This window comes from Hemitrygon akajei, chromosome 3 (assembly GCF_048418815.1).
Source record: "Hemitrygon akajei chromosome 3, sHemAka1.3, whole genome shotgun sequence".
Lineage (NCBI taxonomy): Eukaryota > Metazoa > Chordata > Chondrichthyes > Myliobatiformes > Dasyatidae > Hemitrygon > Hemitrygon akajei.
In genome coordinates, this window is record NC_133126.1 from 147035082 (window position 1) to 147057430 (window position 22349).

At 37.8% G+C, this 22349-nt stretch overlaps 1 protein-coding gene across 3 annotated transcripts in view; it reads right to left on the bottom strand.

Annotated features, from left to right (window-relative positions):
- Positions 1 to 22349, bottom strand: part of si (sucrase-isomaltase) — a 185206-nt gene that overhangs the window by 20139 nt on the left and 142718 nt on the right. For all 3 annotated transcript variants that reach the window (XM_073041017.1, XM_073041016.1, XM_073041015.1), the window contains 4 exons: positions 3335 to 3483; positions 3160 to 3244; positions 3010 to 3066; positions 179 to 303 (listed from right to left, as the gene is read on the bottom strand). In XM_073041017.1, coding sequence (XP_072897118.1) covers positions 179 to 303; positions 3010 to 3066; positions 3160 to 3244; positions 3335 to 3483 — 416 coding nt within the window. The remainder of the gene's footprint in view (positions 1 to 178; positions 304 to 3009; positions 3067 to 3159; positions 3245 to 3334; positions 3484 to 22349) is intronic.

Here is a 22349-nt window from a genome sequence, read left to right on the forward strand (position 1 = left end):
AGAGTATGGACATGATAGGTCAATAGGCCTGGTTCTGTGCTAATTGAATTCATGACTCTATTTCTCAAAGATACTATGTTGAAGAAGTAGTCCTGCCATTAGTGTACAATTGGGAAACTAACAGATATATTTGCATATTTAGTTGTTTATTAATTTATCTTGTGATCCATACTTTTACCTGTAGTATGTTGTGTTTTCTGGCTGTTGCCATGGGATAATGGAGCCTCCTCGGACATGAACATTAATATGATCAAGTGGTGTCGGCATAGTAACCCACTCCCGTCTTTTGAGGAGTCTTTTGCCCTTGAGAAAACAAGCATTCTTAGTAAAAGCTGTTATCTTGATACAATAGTTGACATCAACTAGATCTTTCAGTTGGTCTGAAAATTAAAGCAGCTAACCAAATCCCAAATCTGGCTATGTTTATTTAAAAATTAGCAATGCTAAAAATATTGATCAATGGCTGTGGTACAAGTTGGCCTTTCATACAGTGTCTGTATTTTTTTTATATCTGACAACCAATTTTTATTCCCAGTCAATAATTTATTGTTCCACTTAGCAGTTGTACTATCAACTACTTTCAGTTGCTCAGTTTCATTAAATGACTGTATAAATGATGGTGACAGTCATATGGGCTTTCCAGTGATTTCTGTATATTTGATTATAAAGAGGCAGTGCACAGGTCATCACAGAGATTGAATCTGGCACAGAATATTAGCATGAAATAAAACAAAATGGTTCAGCAGTTTCAAACTTGCTTATAACAAATAGGCGTTCGAAGTGTAAAATGGCCCAAAACATACAGTGGGCAAGACCATTTAATGCTGAAAGCGAGGTAATCAAATAAAAGGGCTATAAAAAAAATTAATGGAATGAAGCTGGAAAAAACAAAGACCAATTAAATATGTCATTTCATGAAAATACATACATATAATAAAAATAAGCAGCAGTATTTAATGTAAATATGAATAAAGTCATAATAAATGCGCACATGGTAATGTCCAGCTATTGCCTGGAATATACTGTACAGTTAATGCATAAAGAACAATATCATTAATGAAGATGAGGCCATGATGAGCAGCAGTGATTATCAAAGTACTAGATGCATCATCACTCTTTCATCTGGGCCAAGAAAGGTTTTAGAGATATTTTTAAATGTGTTTTTTTTCATCTGGCCGTTTTCCTCTCAACAAGCTTGAATGAAGAACAGGAGCTGGCTGTGCCATTCTGTAATGATTTCAGCTAGGTAGAGAAAAATGACCAGCTGATGAGAGAAACTAATTCTTATGAAAGTACCATTAGACTTTTAGTGAAATTTAGCCCATGCATATTTTACGGAATCAAATCAATTGCTGATGACTCTGCTGCTGATTGGATTTCACTGCAGTTTACATAATAGGCTAGATCACATGGACGAATAGTTTGAAAAACAAATGGCTACGTCCATGCATCCGCCACAGGTTCTGGACTTCTGTGCCTGCACTCTGCTGTATAGAATATGCTGGACATCAGATGGTGACACACTTAACTCATTCTATCTGTAGATTCACCATACAATTGAGTGGAGTTGTATAATTTATTTCTGGCCCCTTGCCCATACACTAGTGATGTCTGATGTACCGATAGGTACACTAGACTTCACTGAAAGACAGCTGAAGTTTAGTGCTTTGTTTTCAATGTTATTTTAAAGTATTGATACTTTTTAAATTTAGATAATAAATTTAAATTCACATTCATGCAAACATAAAAATTATATTTTTTATTACAAGGTATCTTATAATTAATTTATTTGTAGTTTTTAATCCCATGAGATGTGAATGCAAGATGTAAGTGGGGTGTAATGTAATGTTATAGCTCTGTATCTCGGTCAGCGCTGTCTCTGAGGGCCTGTTTCTGAGTTACATGACTCTGACTTATTAGTGCAGCTAAGGTTAAGAATTATCAGCCTAGCATGCATGGTGCCTGGCAAAGGCTTCATTAACAGATATGGAAAATGACTAGCTATTCCTAGTCAAAATCTTTGCCACCACCTACACAATTCCAAGAACGCCAAGAACAGATAACATGAGAAAACAATGTTTAATTTTGAATAAACTGTGGTAGCCTTCTCTTTCTTTCGCACCATAATATCACCCCCTTATTGATTTTTGTAAGCTAAACACAAATTCCAGACCCAAACTCTCTATCATCTTGCATATAAACATGTTTTGTCATGTTAGTTTGTTAACCTACATAATATAACTTAAATATGTGTGATTTTATATGAAAAAGATATCTCCTTTGCCTTAGCACAAGGGAATGAAGACAACCATTCAGATTTTAAAATAATTAAAATTGATAGTCCCTTTCTGAAGATGGGGATATCCAGTTGATGGAAGAATATATAACAGCTTCGCTATCCAGAAATTAGAATATGGATTACTTTGACAAAAGGGAATGATCTATTATATCACCTTATAGATTCTAAGTGACAGATGGTCAGTGTGTTCCTGTATTTTATTGTTCTTGGACGGCAAGTGTAAAAATATTCCAATTTGCTTGAACAGAAATTTAAGTAAAAAGAATATATGGCAAAATATCAATAAGATCAGTCAAGAAGTTAGAAATATATTTTCCAATGTTATCTTTTTTACAGAATTTCTGTTCAGATGTTGAACCATATCAGTTGGATCTAAAATTATTGTTTCTGGATGAAGTAGCTTTATACATTCTTGAAGCAAATTAACTGTGGAAAAACTATGATGTATGTCTCGGAAATGCAGTCAGCCCGCCAGTCAGTAACTATTTGGGACTCAATGCACTGCATTATCTCCCATCTTATTATCACTGTGTCTTCTTTGCTATGACAGTAATGTTTTTGCTTTGTCTTCTGGTTTGAAATAACAACAGTTTTGCATAATTTGTGGATTGCACAAAAGAATACTCTGATATTTTATGGTTTAAACTTCTGAAAATTCTTCTGAATTTTATTCTGTATACCTTTACCAAATACAACACTAAATAACTTACTGTGAACCAATCATACCAGCGACAGTCAGGGACATATGCATGCACAGTGGTTACTCCCTGAAAAAGAGAATGTTTATGAAATATTACTCCCATACATAATTACAAATAATGAATTGGTAAAAGTACAATAGAACAAATCAAGGTTGCTACCTCGTCCAACGCAGGAGTAATCATCAATGCTCCACCCCAAAGGAATTGCCGATCAATATCCCAAGTTGTTTTATCCTTGAAAAACCTTTATTTATTAGGGAAATAATATATTTAATTATGGTAAAGCTAAGCAATTTTGAAATCAATGGATATTGAATCCATTAAATTGACATACTCATGAAGCAGTGGTCTTATTACTGTACTGCCATGACGATGAGCATCATACATCAGTGTGTAGAGATATGGTAATAATTTGTAACGTGTTGAAAGAATATGCCTCGAGATATTTTGGAATGTTTCATTCCAGGCCACAGGATCTTGTCTCTGAAAAATAAAGACAATAACTGCATTAGAAGCAATTTTTTAGTCATACCTTAGTTAGTCAACACTGTATTTCCTACAGGAATTGCTTTAACTGTCTTGTTTCCTTTTACAATCCATGGGACAGTAGGGTAAAATTCTCCTAAAAGTCCTGCAGAGCCACTTGGTGTACCCTTCAATTTCATAAATACAAAAAGTACAATTGCATCATCCAATAAAAATAGTTGTAAGTTTGGAGTAAATTTCCTCTGGGTCTCTCTTGTTCTGTATCTTTCAAAGAAGAATTGTAGACAAATATAGATATAGTACAACCATCTAAGGATAACGAAGATAGTCTTTTACTTTTTACAATGGCTTTTGTAGTTCAGAGAAACCCAATAAGATCTTAAGATGCCCATTGTGAAGGTACACCGCAATAGCAGAAACTCTGTTTATAACAGGAGATCCTGATGCACTTTAGAGGTAATGAGGTATTTCTGTGCAGGAAGGCACAGAGTCGACTGTACTTCCTTAGAAGGTTGGCGTCATTCAATGTCTGTAGTGAGATGCTGAAGATGTTCTATAGGTCAGTTGTGGAGAGCGCCCTCTTCTTTGTGGTGGCGTGTTGGGGAGGAAGCATTAAGAAGAGGGACGCCTCACATCTTAATAAGCTGGTAAGGAAGGCGGGCTCTGTCGTGGGCAAAGTACTGGAGAGTTTAACATCGGTAGCTGAGTGAAGGGCGCTGAGTAGGCTACGGTCAATTATGGAAAACTCTGAACATCCTCTACATAGCACCATCCAGAGACAGGGAAGCAGTTTCAGTGACAGGTTACTATCGATGCAATGCTCCTCAGACAGGATGAAGAGGTCAATACTCCCCAATGCCATTAGGCTTTACAATTCAACCGCCAGGACTTAAGAACTTTTTAAAAGCTATTATTAATGCTTTTTGAGATAGTGATTTAGATGCATATCATATTTTTTACTGAGTTAAGTATTGTATGTAATTAGTTTTGCTACAACAAGTGTATGGGACATTGGAAAAAAAGTTGAATTTCCCCATGGGGATGAATAAAGTATCTATCTATCTATCTAAAGCACAGCTATGTTGCCAACAAAACAATTTGAACACCACCATGTTCCAGATGCATCAAGGATGTAAATAATATCCATAATCTTATTTCAGTTATTATCATTAGAAATATAAATTGCTATCTGATCATTTCCATCAACTCCATAGAGAAGGCAAGATCCTAGTTCAATATCTCATATGCCAGATGGTATGGCTGGTGTAGCTGATCCTCAGTAATGTACTGATCTCTATTAATTTTTCTTAGTTAACTTTTTTCCCCATTTAATCTCCAGAAAATGATAATTTTCTGCTGAGTCTTCAGTAATGTCCTCAGCAGGGCAATTAACAGCTCAATGGTAAAGGCATCGAACTAATGTAGAAAATCATTAAAGTGGGAAATGCACAAATATAACTGTTCCAGCACTTCTGTAAATCGAGTTGGCTGAAACCATCTAACTGAGCCCAAAATTATCAACCAGCTGCAGTTAGAATGTCTGTCTTTGATACTAAAATTTAAACAATGATGAATTGTTTTTTTTTATTGTCATGTGTACTGAAGTGGAGTGAAAAACTTGTTTTGTATGCAACCATACAGATCATTTTGTTACAACAGCACATCGAGGTAGCATATGGGAAAACAATAATTGAGTACAGAATAGAGCCTTACAGTTAAAAAGGAAGTGCAATGTGGGTGAACAGTAAGGGGTAAGGCCACAACGAGATAGATCGTGAGGTCATCAGTCAATTCAATAACAGAGGGATAGAGTTCTCCCTGAGCCAGGTCATGCATGATTTTGGGCTTTTGAACCTTTTGCTCAGGGGAGGGTGGAGAAGAGAGAATGTCAGAGGTGGGTGGGGTCTTTAAAAATTATGTTGCTTTACCAAGGTAGTGAGAAATGCAGACAGAGTTTATGGAGAAGAGGTTAGTTTTTGTGATGTGCTGAGCTGTGTCCAAAATGCACTGTGGTTCCTTGCAGTCACAGGCCAAGCAGTTACCATACTAACCTGTGATGTATCCAATTATGATGTTTTCTATGTCGCATCAACAAAAATTGGTGACGTTCAAAGGGGACATGCCAGATTTATTTAGCCTCCCAAGGAAGTAGAGGTGCTATTGAGCTTTCTTGTCCATGGAGTTTATATGATTGGATTAAGACAGACTCATGGTGATGTGGTTCCCTAAGGTTGTTATAACTAGGGGCGGTAGTGGGGATAAGCTCCCACTATCTATAAAATGCTCCAAATGGTACTTGTCTCAAATAGCCTCTGACAACCAAGTCCAGTTCCTGACCTTTATGTGTGGGTTAGCTACTAAGCCTGGCGGAATTGCTTCTACTGACAGGAAAAGTGGAAAAGGTGTATTACTAGAACTTTAAAATAAGTTACTTTGGGCAGATGGGGCTTATCAGCTATTGTTGGGAGTTCATCTAGGAGAAGGAAAACTCTGACCTCAAACTTCTACAGCCTTGTGACTCTATCCCGTCATGGAGAAGGCTTTGGGAGTAAGCCCTGAGGTAAAATTTGGAGCTGAAGTCCCTAAGGCAGATAAAAGGGAACCAGTAGATATATTGTTCCAGATTTCTAAAAAATGTTTGTTAAGGTGAGTCAAAATTTATTGCAGAAACTAAAATCTCATGGTGTAGGAGGTAGGGATAGAAGATTGGCAGGCATATAAGAATCAGAGATCATAGATAAATGTTTTTTTTTCTGGCAGGTGAGTTGTAACAAATGGTGTGTCAATAGGATCTCTGCTGAAGCCTCAGTTTCTTGCCATTTATTAAAATAACTGGAGGAAAGTATGAAAGGGTAGCTTCTAAATTTGCTGATGATACAAAGATTGGTAGGGAAAGTAAAAACAGGCCACAAAGGAAAATAGACCAAATAAGTGAGTAGACTTTGCTTATATCTACTGTGATGATGTGCTTTGCAAGGTTGGTCATGGCCAGAATCAACTCCTGCCTAGAACCTAAACCCAATGCAATTTGCCTATCATCACAATGGGCCTGCAGTGGAAATGGGTCTGAACGACTCTCCACTGGGGATTGGATCATCTGGACAACATCAATACCTATGTCAGGCTGCTGCTTTCAATACAATCATACCCTCAGCTTTAATCAACAAGCTCCAAGATCTGGGCCTCTGTGCCTACCTCTGCAACTGGATCCTTGACTTCTTCCTCACGAGGAGACTGCTGATAATGTGGATCAGAAATAACATCTCCTTTTGGCTGACAATCAGCACTAGTGCGCCGCAAGGATGCACGCATATCCCACTGCTTTACTCTACCTACAGCCACAACTGTGTAGCTAGGCACAGCTCAAACACCATCTTCAATTTGCTGATGACACAACTATTGTTGGCAAAATTTCAGATGGTGACAAGAGGGATACAAGAGATAGATTGATCAGCTGGCTGAATGGTATCACAGCAGCAATCTGAGACTCAGCATCAGTAACTAAGGAATTGATTGTGGACTTCAGGAAGGGGGAGTCAAGGGAACACACAACGGTCCTCACTGAAGCATCAGCAGCAGACAGAGTAAACAGTTTCAAGTTCCTGGGTGTCAGCATCTGTGAAAATTGATCCAATTACAAAGAGACATGATTATGGCCGCATTTCATTAGGAGTTTGAGGGTATGTCACCAAAGGCTCTACAGATGTTCATGAAGAGCATTTGACCTGGTTGCACCACTGTCTGGTATGGAGGAGCCACTGCAGAGGATCAGAAAAAGCTGCAGAAAGTTGTAAACTCAGTCAGCTCCATCATGGGCACTAGCCTCCCCAGCATTGAGGACATCTTCAAAAGGCAACACTTCAGAGAGGCAGTATTGATCAATAAGGACCCCCTTCACCCAAGACATGCTCTCTTCTCATTGCTACCAAGGAGGAAGTGGTACAGGAACCTGACAGAACACACTTAATGTTTCAGGAACAGTTTCTTCCTTTCTGCCATCAGATTAATGACTGGATAATGAACCCATTTAGACTACCTCATTGTTTTACTCTTTTTTGCACAACTTTAATTATATCTACTGTATAAATGTTATTGTAGTTTATAGTTTTTTGATTATGTATTACAACGCACTGCTGCCACAAAACAACAAATTTCATAAAATATGCCAGTGATAATGAACCTGATTCTGATAATGTGGGAAAATTAGCTAATCGCTTATTTATAATATGTGAAAAATGCCTATTATTTAAATTAACAAGAAATTCACAGCATTGAGTTCTGTAATCTGCAAAAGGCATTACTGACACCAAATATCTGGAGCGCTGTTTCCAGGCTTGGTCTCTTGAATGTAAATGGTTTAGAAGCATATCAGAGAAATTTCACTTGAACTAATATCTATAGAATTCTATAGGTTCTATAAGGAGGGAAAGTTGCAAGCTAGATTTTGTTTGCTCATTAGAGAATCTGGAATGATGGATTATTGTTCACATTGTAAGAGTTGCCCATACAAGTCCGATGAAGCAAAAAAAAAAATTCTTAAATCACGCATGGAGTATAAAAAGAAGAGCGCATGAACAGGACCTTTGATTCACCAAATCTATACCAATCATGATACCAAGTTAAATTCATCCCAAATGTCTGCCTGTGTTTTGTATCCCTCTTAAAATCCTACTGAAAGACTGTTACGGTATTCGCTTTTACCACCTCCCTGGTAGCATGATCTGGGCTCTCTCCAGTTTGTGTAGAAGAGTGTGATAAGAAAGGCAGTAAGGGTTATCATGGGTAAAAGGGACTTGGAGCAGAGATTACAATCAGATCAGCTATAACCTTATTGAATAGTGGAGGTTATTGGACTAGTATAAACCCAGTTCCAAATATATATCAATGTCTATATAAATAATTAAATGTTGAAATTAACTTTTCCTTTATAACCAGTTCTAAAATCCCTATTGAAATCAATGAGGACTTTGATTATACTGTGGAATCTCAACAAATTTGGTATCCACTATCATTAAATAAATTTGGAATTTATAACTAAGCTTCACTGTGTATGGGTGGAAACCATGGACATTGAGCCACTTAAATGACATAGCACTGGCAGTTCTGTTCATAATTTAAAGCATTTGGCATCACTTGTTCTGTATTTTTCCTCAGACCGCATTTGAATCAATAAACCACTCTCTAGAGCTGTAATCTGGTGTCCAAGACACATTGCTTTAAAATTGATGTGCATCAATTCAAAATAACACTTATATTGGATAAAAGCAGTATTTTGAATCAGACACTTTCATCAATTGAAACTAGTTTGGTGATTTGATTTTAAATATTTTTTAAAAATTCTATTTGACATGATTGAAGTCATTTGATTTACTGAGATTCACAGGCACAAATCTTTGCTAGCTTATCTTGTATTAGTGAAATTAACTATAAAATATACTAAAACCATTTCATTTAAACAATATATGAAAAGAAAGCATTCTAAATCTACAGCAAGATTTATAAATACAGAAAATTTAGCTAGAAGGCTATATGCGTTTTTGTATCTATATTCTTTCAAAGGCTAGTGTAATGCCATTAACAAAACAGTCATTCATCAAAATATATTATTTTACTGACAAGGCCAACATAAAGGCCAGTAAACAAATCTCTGGATTGCTTCTTGGGGTGTGAGCTCTTCAAATTATTTGTTTTCTATTACTGGTTGCTATGGAATTACAAACATCCATGATTGTCATTGGTTTAAGCTAGCACTCCCTTTCTTCTGCGTAAGGAACTATGTGGTATATTAAATGTCCTTTTTGGTTTATTATATCAAAACAGATTTTTTGTTACAATGCAATATGCAATTTATTTAACATTTCCTATTTGAACAAAAACTATGTGTATGTTTAAAGAGACTGGAGATGTACTTATAAATTAACTGCTTCTCTAAAGATACTGCATGTGGCCTTACAAATATTAGGAAGCTGGTTAAAAAAAAACATTTTAAGATCACTGATTTTAAGTTATTGCATCCTACATACTAATTTTGTTAATAGAATTGGCGCCATATTGTAAGGGGTTAGTAAGTAAAAGTCCATTTGAGCTGGTGGACCAACATAGAAAATGAGGGATCTAGGACCCAGTTACCAGTTTAGGTTATAACTGGTACGAGTGAACATGCCTTACTGACATTGCTTCTTACATGGGCGATATAAATGAAAATTTAGCAAAATGAGTTCCAAATCTCACTAATAGAAAAGTGTTTGTCTGACTCCTGCAAAGTATTCTAGGTTACAGAGGGCCTAGGATTTCATTAGCTGGCACAATTTGTGGGCTGGTATACCTGACTGGTCAAGAACAAAACATTATATCAATTGTATTACAGATCCTAAACAATAGATCTTTATTTCTTAATTTATTTTTTGGTACTCTTATTCTTGATTTATTCTTATTCTCAATTTATTCTTGATTTTCTCCTGTAACTTATTTACAACAGTAAATTAGTAGTATACAGTCATTAAAATGCAACCTGCTATTCTTTTAGCTTATTGGGTAACCATCTAGAACTTGTAAATGCAGAACTGGGAATATAAGATTATGGGAAAGCCTATTTCAGCACAGCATGTAGAGTATGGATGGATGAGTAAGGTTGCTTTATATTTAGTTAACTAGAACTAGTGTCCGAGTGAATTGAATAACTAAATAATGTAAACTATGTGTTGGCAGGAAGTTGCTGTTGGGAAACTTAGTGCAGGATAACAAAATGACAACCAGAGACAGGAAGGTCCAGAGAATAGGGAATATTCAGCAATTCAGGCCACTTTTACAGGAAGAGAAACAGAGCTACTCTTTCAGATCAAAGATCTATCATCAGAATATGAATGTTATGGTGCACCTCCAATTAAACTCAGAGGAGGGAAAGTCTAAAACTGATGCACCATCAATAACTCTCGGAGGCGGGAGGCGAACGATAGGCTTTTATTAGCAGCAAAACAGAGCACAGTATCTCGGAGACTGAGGGGGGAGCAGTGCCTCCAATCGCCTTAATACAGGGGTCTCTGGGAGGAGCCACAGGAGCAGTCAGTAGAGGGGCGTGCCCAGACAGGTATACATAGTTTACCACAAAAACAGAAAGATTTTATTGCACGTATTGTTCAGAACAAGAAAGATACTATTAGATCAAATATTAATATTAAGTGCAATCAGTTCACAGAAATTAGATTGATAATGGGTTAATTGTCCTCTGTAAATTGCCCTTAGTGTGTACGTGAGTGGTTATATGTGGGAGTGTTGATGGGAATTTGGGGAGAATTAATAAAAATGGATGTTGAAAATCACCATGGACTCAATGGGCGTAAGTGCCTGTTTCTGTGTTGTAAGATTCCAGGACTCTATTCTTCTGAGTTGGTGGTGCAATGCAATGAAGATTGGTTGGTAAATATTCCAGGATGCCCAATTTTTCAAAGAAATGCATGAAATAGTGAAGAAAGTAGGCTAGTCTTGATGGTCAAGAATGGGGTAAAAGCAGTAGAGACAAGTATCCTTAGCTCTGAAAATTGAGAAGTAGATTCAGTTTGGATAGAGGCTTACAAACATAGAACATAGAATAGTACAGCACATTACAGGCCCTTCGGCCCACAATGTTGTGCCGACCCTCAAACCCTGCCTCCCATATAACCCCCCACCTTAAATTCCTCCATATACCTGTCTAGTAGTCTCTTAAACTTCACTAGTGCGTCTGCCTCAAACTATGGTGGCTGTTGTTTATAAATTAGCACATTGAGGCACATATCACAAAAACCACAGGGAACTTGACATTGACTGTGCCTACCAAATTATAGGCCAGAATCGAGAAGGGTACACGTGGTTTTACCCAAGCACAATTAGAGAATTGTAGATATGTATCTACAAAATGTAGATACCATTTTGGAAGTCATTATACATTGAAAAAGGTTAATTAAAGTTATAGTTAAGTTGCATTAAGAGTGATATTGATAAGACAGTATTTGGAATAAAGGAATAGATCCGGTCTCCCAAGCTAAAGAAGGATATACTTGCAAATGAGGGAGTGCAAGGAAGGTTCATCAAGTTGATTCCTGAGATGGGGAAGGTGGAGTGTGTTTGTTTTATGACGAGAGATTAAGAAGGCTGATCCCATGCTCGCGAGTGCACAAGAATGAGCAGTGATCTTTAAGAAATGTGAAAAATTATTGCATGCCCAAGGTATAAAGTTTCTCCAGTCCAGGATCTCAGAAGAGGGGAGTTACACATTCAAGATAGAGAAAAAATGAAATTTTTGGTAGTGAATATCTGGAATTTGTTGTGGAGACTTAGAAAATGTCAGCTCTAATAGAATGGCAGAGCAAGCCTGAGAAACCAAGTGTCCTACACAAGCTTTTCCTTAGATAATGCCCATCTCCAGTTATATTGCCATTGTCCATGATGAACTACCTTTTTTGCAAGTCCCATTATACTTCCCAAAAAGGTGATGGTGGGTAGTTCTACGTCTTGCATCTAGGATTAAAATAGGAAGAGTGATGTATATCTAAGGACCTTGTAGTGACATAATGGTGTAAGGGAAAATAAGTGGAAGAGATTGGAATGATCTGATGGCAGTTAACATTGACTGAGTGGCCTCTTATATTGCAATAAGTATTTTAGCTGGGATGGTCTGGTGTATATGTAATGGATAGCTTATATAATAGAGGAGAAGACAATTCTAACATTTGCTGGAGCTAGAATTGTCCCTTCCCTTTACTTTATCACATTGCATTCTGCCAATATCAAAATCATGGTTTGATTTCTCCAATTGGTTATTCTATTGAAATTATTAGTGTTGCATTCAAAGATTACTTTGACAAAGTACTAATTTTTTTCTCTAGTTAATCAGTTTCATCAGTCCACTCTGTACTTGGATATCTGATAAAATTCAAAAGAGTAAAAGAGTTCTGATACTCAACATTTTCAAAAGTAAACATTCTCAGAAATTTCAAATTTAGAAACAGCAGCCAATTAAATCTTTTCTGTCCTTTGAACAGTATACAAAAACATTTCTACTTTTACAAATTTCTCCAAGCTGTCTCCAGGTAGTCTTTATACTTTTACTTGATTAAGTTGGTGGTTTATAAGAGACATGCAGGAATATAATGGCATTAACTTTATTTCTTCATGTATCTCACAGGTGCTTGGATGATTTTATTTGTCACCAGGGGCTAAAGATTTGTGATACTGAATTTGCTGCCCATTGTACAGCAAGTTTGAAATTGGTCCCCCATTTGCTATTACACATTTCTTATTTGATGATATAAATGAATGTCCGATTTATTCCTTTTAAAATGCTATTTGTGGGATTGCAGATATTAGCATTAGTGGGTACTGATTATTGAAGGCAAGGAATGTGTGGATCATGCCTGCATGGGGTGGGTTGGATTACTATCATGACTAGGTGGAAAACTGCTACACGTGCATTGGTGTGCTCCAATTTCTACAGATGGGCTCTGAAGTGTGGAAATACACTCAGAAATTTGGATGTTCTTACTTGGGTTCTTGCTTTGGACTTAGCACCAGGACCAAGGATATTTTACAACTAACTAAGATGAGTGAATGGATACATACTGTATCTGTCTGCCCAACATTAGCGGGCACATCCAATATAGCCCAATTGTCAGTCTGAATCAAATGTGTTCAGCTGCTTTTTAATGTACTTTTTCTTAATTTCTCTCCCCATACAGTATATCAAAAACATTTCTGATTAATTGAATTGATATAATAAATTAAAATTATTAAAACCAATCAAACCACATAGATTTTAAAATAATATTTGAATGCTTAAATTAATCTAAACTATTCCTAAATGTTTTTGAAAACATTTGTTTTAGATCAATAGGTTAATATTAATCAAAGCTATTTTCAAATGTTTTTGATAAGCATGACAATAAAATAAACTTTTAGCGGTATCTGTGAAGGTTAAAAGGGCCAGTGCTAAGTAGAATCTCTGGATGGACTATCTTGGGGCCTGATCACCACCTGCAGTCCATCCACTCACAGGATGGCTGCAGAAACAAAGTCTTGCATGATGGGAGACTTCTGGATGCAAAAGGAAAATGGGGATGCAAGACGAAGGGTAATTAAAATAGGGCAAGTCTAACTGATACAATTTTGACTTCAGCTGCCTACAATTGGTATCAAAGACAGGTGAGCAAACAGAGTGAAATGTACCCTGATTACAAAGCTAGTGAGGAAAGTAAACTGTGAGGAAGATGCAAGATTTCATAGGGACTATATGTTTATGGTGCCTGAGATGAATATGTTTTGGAGAGATGTGATATTATCTACTTTGGAAGAAAAATAATTAAAAAAACATGGCGATGTAAGTGACAAAAAGGGTAATATTGTTGACCTTATACAAACCTTGCAGATTCAGCAAGCTTGAAAAGTAAATGAGACATTAGTCTTTGTTGTTATGAAATACTGTAATTGGAAAGCAAGAGTAAAGAGATTTTGTTCTACTCACATAAGATCTCTGTGAAACCATACCAGAAGCACTGTATACAGTTTTGCTCTCCATTATGTCTCAGAAGGAGTGCAATACAGATTTGTTAGATTTGATGGTTGGCACGGAGATGGAAGGCTGCGGGGGCTGTTTCTTTGCTCTGTGACTCTGAGGCTAAGAGATTGATTGCTGGGATGTAAGAGGTGGATTTTCCGGAAGAAACTGATTGGTCTGATTATCAAGAACATTTTAAAAAATAGAGTAATTTGAGTAATCAATCTTTTAAATTTAATGAAACAACTAAGTTCAGTCTCACTGAAACATAAACAGTTTCAATGTGCTCTTCAGGGTATTTGCTGGGTGGCTGCAGTCCAAAACTTTGGATACCAATGTCAGCTAGAATCGAGACAAGGTGACAAGATCACTTAAGTCCTTAATTGTTAATACTTAGAATTCTCTTTATGGATGTTTGTGGCTGTTCAGTCAATGGGGAATATAGATGAATAAGCAATTGAATGTTAAGGGAATCAAGGAATATTATCAGATTCAAAGGCATCATGGACTTCAAACTTTTTATGTTACTTACATAAGAAATAAACTACATCTGAGCTATATACAGCTTACTTTGCTATCGTTTTGGTTCTTTTCTAAGATAGTTGGAGTATGTTTTTGCCTGTATTATTTCCAATGAGTGAATAGCTAGATCAAGAGAAGAATACTGCAGACTTACAGGATTATTATGCATGAGTTCCATAAGGTTCTTCTCCATTCTGTTTTCAATTCTGCAGCTTCACCAAATTATATTTCTTATTTAGCTTGTTCTGACCATAAAGCCTACCATACTGTTACGAAGGATGAACAATTCTGATGGGCAGAAGGGTACAGAGTTGCCCATATTTTTTTTCCCTCCCCTGGGAGAATTACAAACCATTACTATTGCCATGCTGCTAATGAGAGAGAAAGAGATGGAACAAAAATGTACTGGGACTGGAACATTTGCTTCAGATAAGGGAGAGATAACACTGGGAGAGAGAGACTTGTTGTTCCACCATAATAGAATGAAGGGTCCTTAAGATAAAATTAATGACTTTCTCAAAAATAAAGAATTGTGTGGAAGTTCAGAAAATGGGCTAGGTTTGGAAAACATTGGTGATAAGATAACTCCTATGAAAGGAGTATGTGAAAGCCTATTCCACACTGGTGAGCAAGCTAACCATGTGAGAGTTAAGTGGAAAAGGGGCAAAGGTTGATCAAATGCCACTTTGAATACTAGGATCTGGTTTTGAGGGAATTCGACAAAGCATGTAAATAATAAAGACAACACCATGGAAGATTGACTGTTAAGTTTAAAAGTAAAATAGAGAATTGTATTTGCACAAACTTCTGTAATGGACTACAGTATAATCACACATGTATTGGTTCACATTTTGTAATATACATTTAAGCTAAGATCACAACCCTTGGTATTTGTTGGCTAACAAAGAGAAAAAAATAGGTGGTTATTAAATTGGAGTCTGATGCTACAGGAATTTATTAAGATACAAGAGTTTGATATTAAGATATAACATATTAAAGGAAGTGACAATGTAATCGCTGACTGTTTATCTAGATGCTAAGTTGAATATATACCTGTATTATCTTTGTAGTTAAGAACACTCCTGTATTTTTGTTAAACTCTGTAATCCTGTAAGATGCTGTATTAGTTAATTTTCTCCTTTGGTGAAAATTCCTAGAAGGATGGGGGTGTTACGAAAGATGAACAATTCTGATGGGCAAAAAGGGTACAGAGTTGCCCATATTTTTTTCCCTCCCCTGGGAGAATTACAAACTGTTACTGTTGCCATGCTGCTAATGAGAGAGAAAGAGATGGAAAAAAAACATACTGGGACTGGAACATTTGCTTCAGATAAGGGAGAGATAACACCGGGAGAGAGAGACTTGTTGTTCCACCATATTATGACTCCTGTAAGACTTATGGCTCCAGAGAGGGCTGTTTACTTGGTACCATTCTGTTCATTAAAATTCCTCAGTGAACAGCCGGAGTGGGCTGGTTTGATGGACTAAGCCATTCAAAACTGATTGACACCTGAGACCCCGTGAGTAGGGATAAAAGTGAGGTCTGGGGAGACACCCCTCAGACACACCAGGAGACACACTAGTGAGCACTGCTTAAGTGTTGGAACCCACAAGAAGGTGTGGGGCATTGGAGACCGAACGAAGGATCGGTAAATTTTAACTCACAGTGTTTATGGTGAGGCTGGTGGGGGCTTGTGTGTGTGTCCACCCTTGCCTGGGTGACGAGTCCACCATAGAAGAACAGTCTAGCTAAAGGCGAGAGGGGTCATACCTGAATGGCCACAACAATACATCGACGGATCAAGAACGTAAAGAAAGGTTTGACTGACTATAGTTGTCACTGTTTGCTCGCCCTCTCTCTCTCTCTCCCTCCAGCGGTTACAACAAAAGAACCAACAACTACCTCAGCCTACATGAACTGAACTGAACTTTATACTCTCCCATGATAATTCATTATCCCCGAGACAACGACAGAACTTGTTTATTATTGATTATTATTATACCCACACTTTTAGGTTTAGTATTGCTAACATGTATTATCTGTATATTTGCATTGTTGATATTGATTTGTATATTTTACTAATAAACACTGTTTTGAAAATAGTACCAGACTCCAACGGATACTTGTCTTTGCTGGTAAGACACCCAGTTACGGGGTATGTAACAATACCATATATCTCAATACTTGTTTCTCAGGAATGCCTGATTCCATTTATAACAACTGCCCATAAAATATGAACATTGACAGTAAGTGCCTGTACAGGTATCAGAGTCAGAATCAGGTTTATTATAATCATCTTATATGACCTGAAATTTGTTGCTTTTGTGGCTATAGTGCAAACATGCAAGACACAAAATATATAACTTTATAGATAAAGTAAGAGAATAGCTGAAGTAAATATGTTTCCCACAGAGGATACAACTCAGAAATTAAAAGATAGATATACTTAAAAATAAATTTGGATCAGTTCTCACTGTAGAATATATCATAAACTTTCTGATAAGAATAAGAATATTATAAAAATAAATTAAGAACTGACAAATTTTATGAAATACTATGCACACACATATGGACACTAAAGGGGAAGTGGAACAACAGAGGTAAAAAAAAATACACAACAGACTGATAAAACTTCTAAGGCTTCATCAATGAAAACAGGATCCCACACAAGCATATGCAACTCTATGAAGAACACACCAGTAAACCTGAATTAAAGCACAATGCAGTAAATTAAAGAAATTATCATTATAGAAGAAAAGGTTAACCAATGGGACAACATCCCAAGATCTGAGCAGACTAGATGTTGAAAAGGAAGATTGGAGATCTTCTCACAAGTTTAAGGTGCCTGGGACTAGGTACATACAGAGGAGATGTCAGGGCTAAGTTTTTTACTCAGAGTCGTGAGTGCGTGGAATGGGCTGTCGGCAACAGTGGTGGAGATGGATGTGATAGGGTCTTCTAAGAGACTCTTGGATAGGTACATGGAGCTTAGTAAAATAGGGGGCTATGGGTAACCCTAGTAATTTTAAGGTAGGGACATGTTTGGCACAATTTTGTGGGCCGAAGAGCCTGTATTGTGCTGTAGCTTTTCTATGTTCTATGTTTTCAATATTTCAATACTATAGTCTATTATTTCAATACTGGAGTCTATTATTAAGGAGATAACAACAGGACACCTAGAAAATAATAAGACCATCAAGCAAGCCAATATAGTGTTATGAAGGAAAATTGTTTTGTAAACAAATTTACTGGTATTTTTGAGAATATTTCAGAGAGCAGTGAGAGTTTGAAATGAGCTGCCAGCATAATGGAGGATGCAATTTTGATTTCACCATTTAAGAGAAGTTTAGATAGGTACATGGATGGGAGGGCTATGGAGAGCTGTCAGTGCATGGTTCAGCAAGGACTGGATGGGTTAAAGGGCCTGTTTCTGTGTTGCAGTATTTTGTGACTCTAAACTGTCTTTATAATGTGCTATCAGTATTTGGTAGTGAACAAACTGAGTGAACATTTCATCAGAGAGAGACACAGGCATTCCATATGCTATAATCTGGAGCAACACAAAAGTTCCTGGAGGAACTCAGCAGTTCAGGAATCATCTATGGACATTTTGGGCTGAGACCCTTCATCTGGACTAAGCATTTCACCAGACTATTTTATCCTTATTTTTCCCCCAGCGTTTTAGTTTACATACATCCGTCCTTCACTCTCTCGTAAACCGTTTCCAACATCTTGCACAGAAGGCAAAACAAACCCTACAGACTCAAGAAATATGAAATAAGAGGAGAAAATGCTGAAAAGGCCCTCAGAAAGGCTATTCAACTCCAGCATTAACTCTGATTCTCTTTCCACAGATGCTGGCTGACTGCTGGGTAGTTTGCACCTTTATTTCCTTGTCACCTTCCCCTGGCTTCTTCATTGTCATTTGGTTTCTGCTTACTATTATTGAATCTACGAATATAAGTAACACCTTTGGAGTGTAACTTTGAGTTTCAACTAACATGCAATTTTTTGATGAAACCCCAAAAAGCATTGCTGTTTTGCTTACACTTTTTTTACTTTACCTATTACTGACAGATGATTCTATTTATCTGCTGTTTTCAGTGGTGATGTAAAATCACAATCAGCGGGCTACTTTCCTACAGTTCATCATAAACGTTTGATCAAATATTGTACATAAACAGCTAATGACAACAGCTGTAATATCAATACACAAAAAGGTGCTTGCATGCAGAATTAGTTCTCTGTTTGTGGGATCATTATGAAGAGCTCAGTCCGCTGAGTTTGACGTGGGAAAAAAATTAAACATCAAATCTAGTTCAGAATATTACTCTGTGTCCATTGCTTATGATGTAGGCAGCACATCAACATCATTCCACCTGGGAATTAGCAGGATTCCAATGTGAAATCAACCTAAAATGGGACGTTGAGTGACTACATCATGCAGAATCAGTCAATGCTACATAAAGCCTGTCTGGATCTAGTAAAATGGCTGCCACTGGTGGTGAGAACTGCATATTCCCAATGCTCCAATTTACTTGTGTAGAAGGAAAGTTGTGCTCCATCTGCAGTAAGCCCTTCAGCCAATGCTTTAAATGGCCCTGAAAACAGATGAAAATGCTGCTTACTTGCAGCAGTCAATTCAGGAACAAATCAATTCAGTCCCACTAAAAAGATCCCACACGTTGTTGATGTCAGAGACAAACATCTTCAAACAGTGTGTTGTAACAGTGTGGTTGCAGCTGTTGGTAGATTTGCAAGTGGCAGTTGTTACTGAAGTACAGACATGTCACTCCTCAACACTCCTTGCTGGTAAGACAGAAGGAAAATAGCAGACATGGACACTTGCTGATAGTCTTATGCCCTCTTCATCCCAACTATTACTGCCAGTCGTGCAGTAAGTGAGTGCGCCCATTTAATAGTAAGTGAGGGTGCCCATTTGTGTAGAAAGCTTCAAATCAGCACCAAGTCCTTCAGCACTTTCTACCTGATCTCCCTGAGGACGTAATTTGTTAACTCTAGGGAGTACAAAGTAATGGTATAACCATAGAACAGCTTATACAATTGATTCAACCAACAACTGGAAAAAAACCCCACTAAAGCCTATAATTAGTAAAGGTGAAGTTTCTACCTGCACAATTAGACTTGTATAATTAAGACAAGATGTTGGAAAACTCCAGAATATACATATTTTGCTATGATCTGCCATTTCTGTGAATTCATATGGAGATGCTCTCACCAATATGGGGATCAAAGTTCAGAGTAAATATATTATCAAAGTATGTATATATCACCATATACAACACTGAGATTACTTTTCTTGTGGGCATTCACAGTAAATACAAGAAACACAATAGCATCAATGAAGACTGCACCCAACAGAACAGACCACTTCCAGTGTGCAAAAGACAACAAACCGTGCAAGTTCAAAAAGAAAGAAAAAGATAGATAGATAGACAGATAGATAAATGGGCAGACAGGCAATAAATAAATAAATATATATCCCAAACATGAGATGAAGAGTCCTTGAAACTGAGCTTTGTAGGTTGTGGGAGCAGTTCAGTAATGGAGTGAGGGATGCTATCCCCTCTGGTTTAAGAACCTGAAGGCTGTGGTATAATAACTGTTCATGAACCTGGTGGTGTGCATCCTGTGGCTCCTGTTTTTCCTTCCTGATGGCAGAGAGAGCTTGGCCTAAATGACGGGTGTCCTTGATGATGGATGTAGGTCCGTGTAGGTGTGCTTAATGGAGGAGAGGGCTTTAACAGAGAAGGGCTGGGCATTTCCACTACTTTTTTGTAAGCTTTTCTGTTCAAAGGCATTAGTGTTTGCATACCAGAGCATGACGCAACCAGTCAATATACTCTCTAACACACATCTATCGAAGCTTGTCAAAGTTTTAGTTGACATGCCAAATTTTCATAAACTTCTAAGAAAGTAGAGGTGCTGCTATGCTTTCTTTGTAATGGCACTTACATGCTGGACCCAAGAAAGATCCTTAGAAATGATAACACTGAGCAATGTAACATAGCTAAACTTCTCCACCTCTGATCCCCCAATATGAATAGGCTCATGGACTTCTGATTTTCTCCACCTGAAGCCAATAATCAGCTCCTTAAGCTTGCCAACATTGGAGTGAGAGGTTGTTGTTGTTGTGGCATCACTCAGCCAGATTTTCAATCTCCCTCTTATATGCTGATTCATCACCACCTTTGAATCGGCCAACAACAGTGCTTTTGTCAGCAAACTTAAATATGGCTTTGGAGTTGTGCTTAGCCTTACAGTCAAAAGAATAAAGTGTGCAGAACATGGGGTGAAGCACACAACCTTGTAATGCACCTGTCCTGATGGTGTTTGTGGAGAAGATGTTGTTGCAAGTGGGGAAGTCAAGGATCCAGTTGCACAAAGATGTATTGAGGGCTAAGTCTTGAAGCTTATTGATTAGAATGGAGGGAATGGTAGCATTGAATGCCAAACTGTAGTCAATGAAGAGCATCCTGATGTATGCATCTTCATTATCCAAATGTTTCAGAATTGAGTGAAGAGTCAATGAAATGGCATCTACTGTGGACCTGTTGCGATAGTGGGAAAATTGGAGCAGATCCAAGTCACTTCTGAGGCAGAAGTTTATATGTCGCTGCGCACATCTTGAGTACCTGTCCTGAATGCTGCAGCCTTGCGACTGTCCACTCATTGGAAACACCTGCTACTTCAACCTCAGAGATGACAAAAGTGCAGGTCGCTTCAGCAGCTCTCCTCGGGGGCTCAGTGTTGGCAACATCGAACCGAGAGTAAAAAAGATTTAGCTCATCTGGGGGTGAAGCAACAATGTTGGAAACACCACTGCGTTTAGCTTTGAAGTCTGCCATAAGCTGCAGGTGTTGTTAGTGGAGAGTTGTGTCTGGATCTTGTCCCTGTATGTCGTTTTACAGGGATGACTTTGGGATGACTTTGCGTAGTTTGTAGCTGCATTTCTTGAGTTCTTGGTGGTTACCAGTGGCAAAAGCTCAGTCTTGTACAGTAAGTGCAGTGTGCATGGAACTACTGATCCAGGGTTTCTGGTTTGGATAGACCCTGACCGATTTTTGGGGGACAACGTCCTCAATGCACTTCTGCATGAAGCTCATGAACTCGGAAACATCCCATCATGGAAGACATTCCAATTGACGTCATCATCTAAGTTATTTGGTTTCACCTTGTAGGAGGTGACAGCGTTCAAGCCCTGCCACAGTTGTCAAGCATCCTTCAGTGATTCTAGTTTGGTCCGCAAATGTGATGGCTTTCCGAAGGTTGTAGCGGGACCGCTTGTATTTTATCTGGTTGCTAGATCTAGATGCTACTGCTCTGGCCTGCAGCTGATTGCGGAACTCTTGGTGCATTCAGGGCTTCTGCTTGTGGAAGCCTTAATGATTTGTGGGCACACTTGTCTACGACTGTTTTTGTAAAGTCTAAAAACCGTGGTGTGTTCATTTAGATCCTCTGATAAGTCCTTGAACTCAGCTGAATCCACTGACTCAATGCAAACCTACAGCTGCCCTACTGCCTCCCGCGACCACCTCTTCTTTGTCCTTTTCTCTAGGGCCTTGCTCTTTAGCCTCTATCTGTATGCAGGTAAGAGGAGAATAGCGAATTGATCAGATTTTCTCAGCAAGTAAGGTTAGGTATTCCTAATCGTAGAAAAGGAGTGGTCAAGTGTGTTGGGTCCCCTGGTGCTGTAGATTATATGTTGATGATAACTGGACAGAGATTTTTTCAAACCAGTCTAACTGAAGTCGCTGACAATGATTTGAAATGTATCAGGGTAGGTTGCTT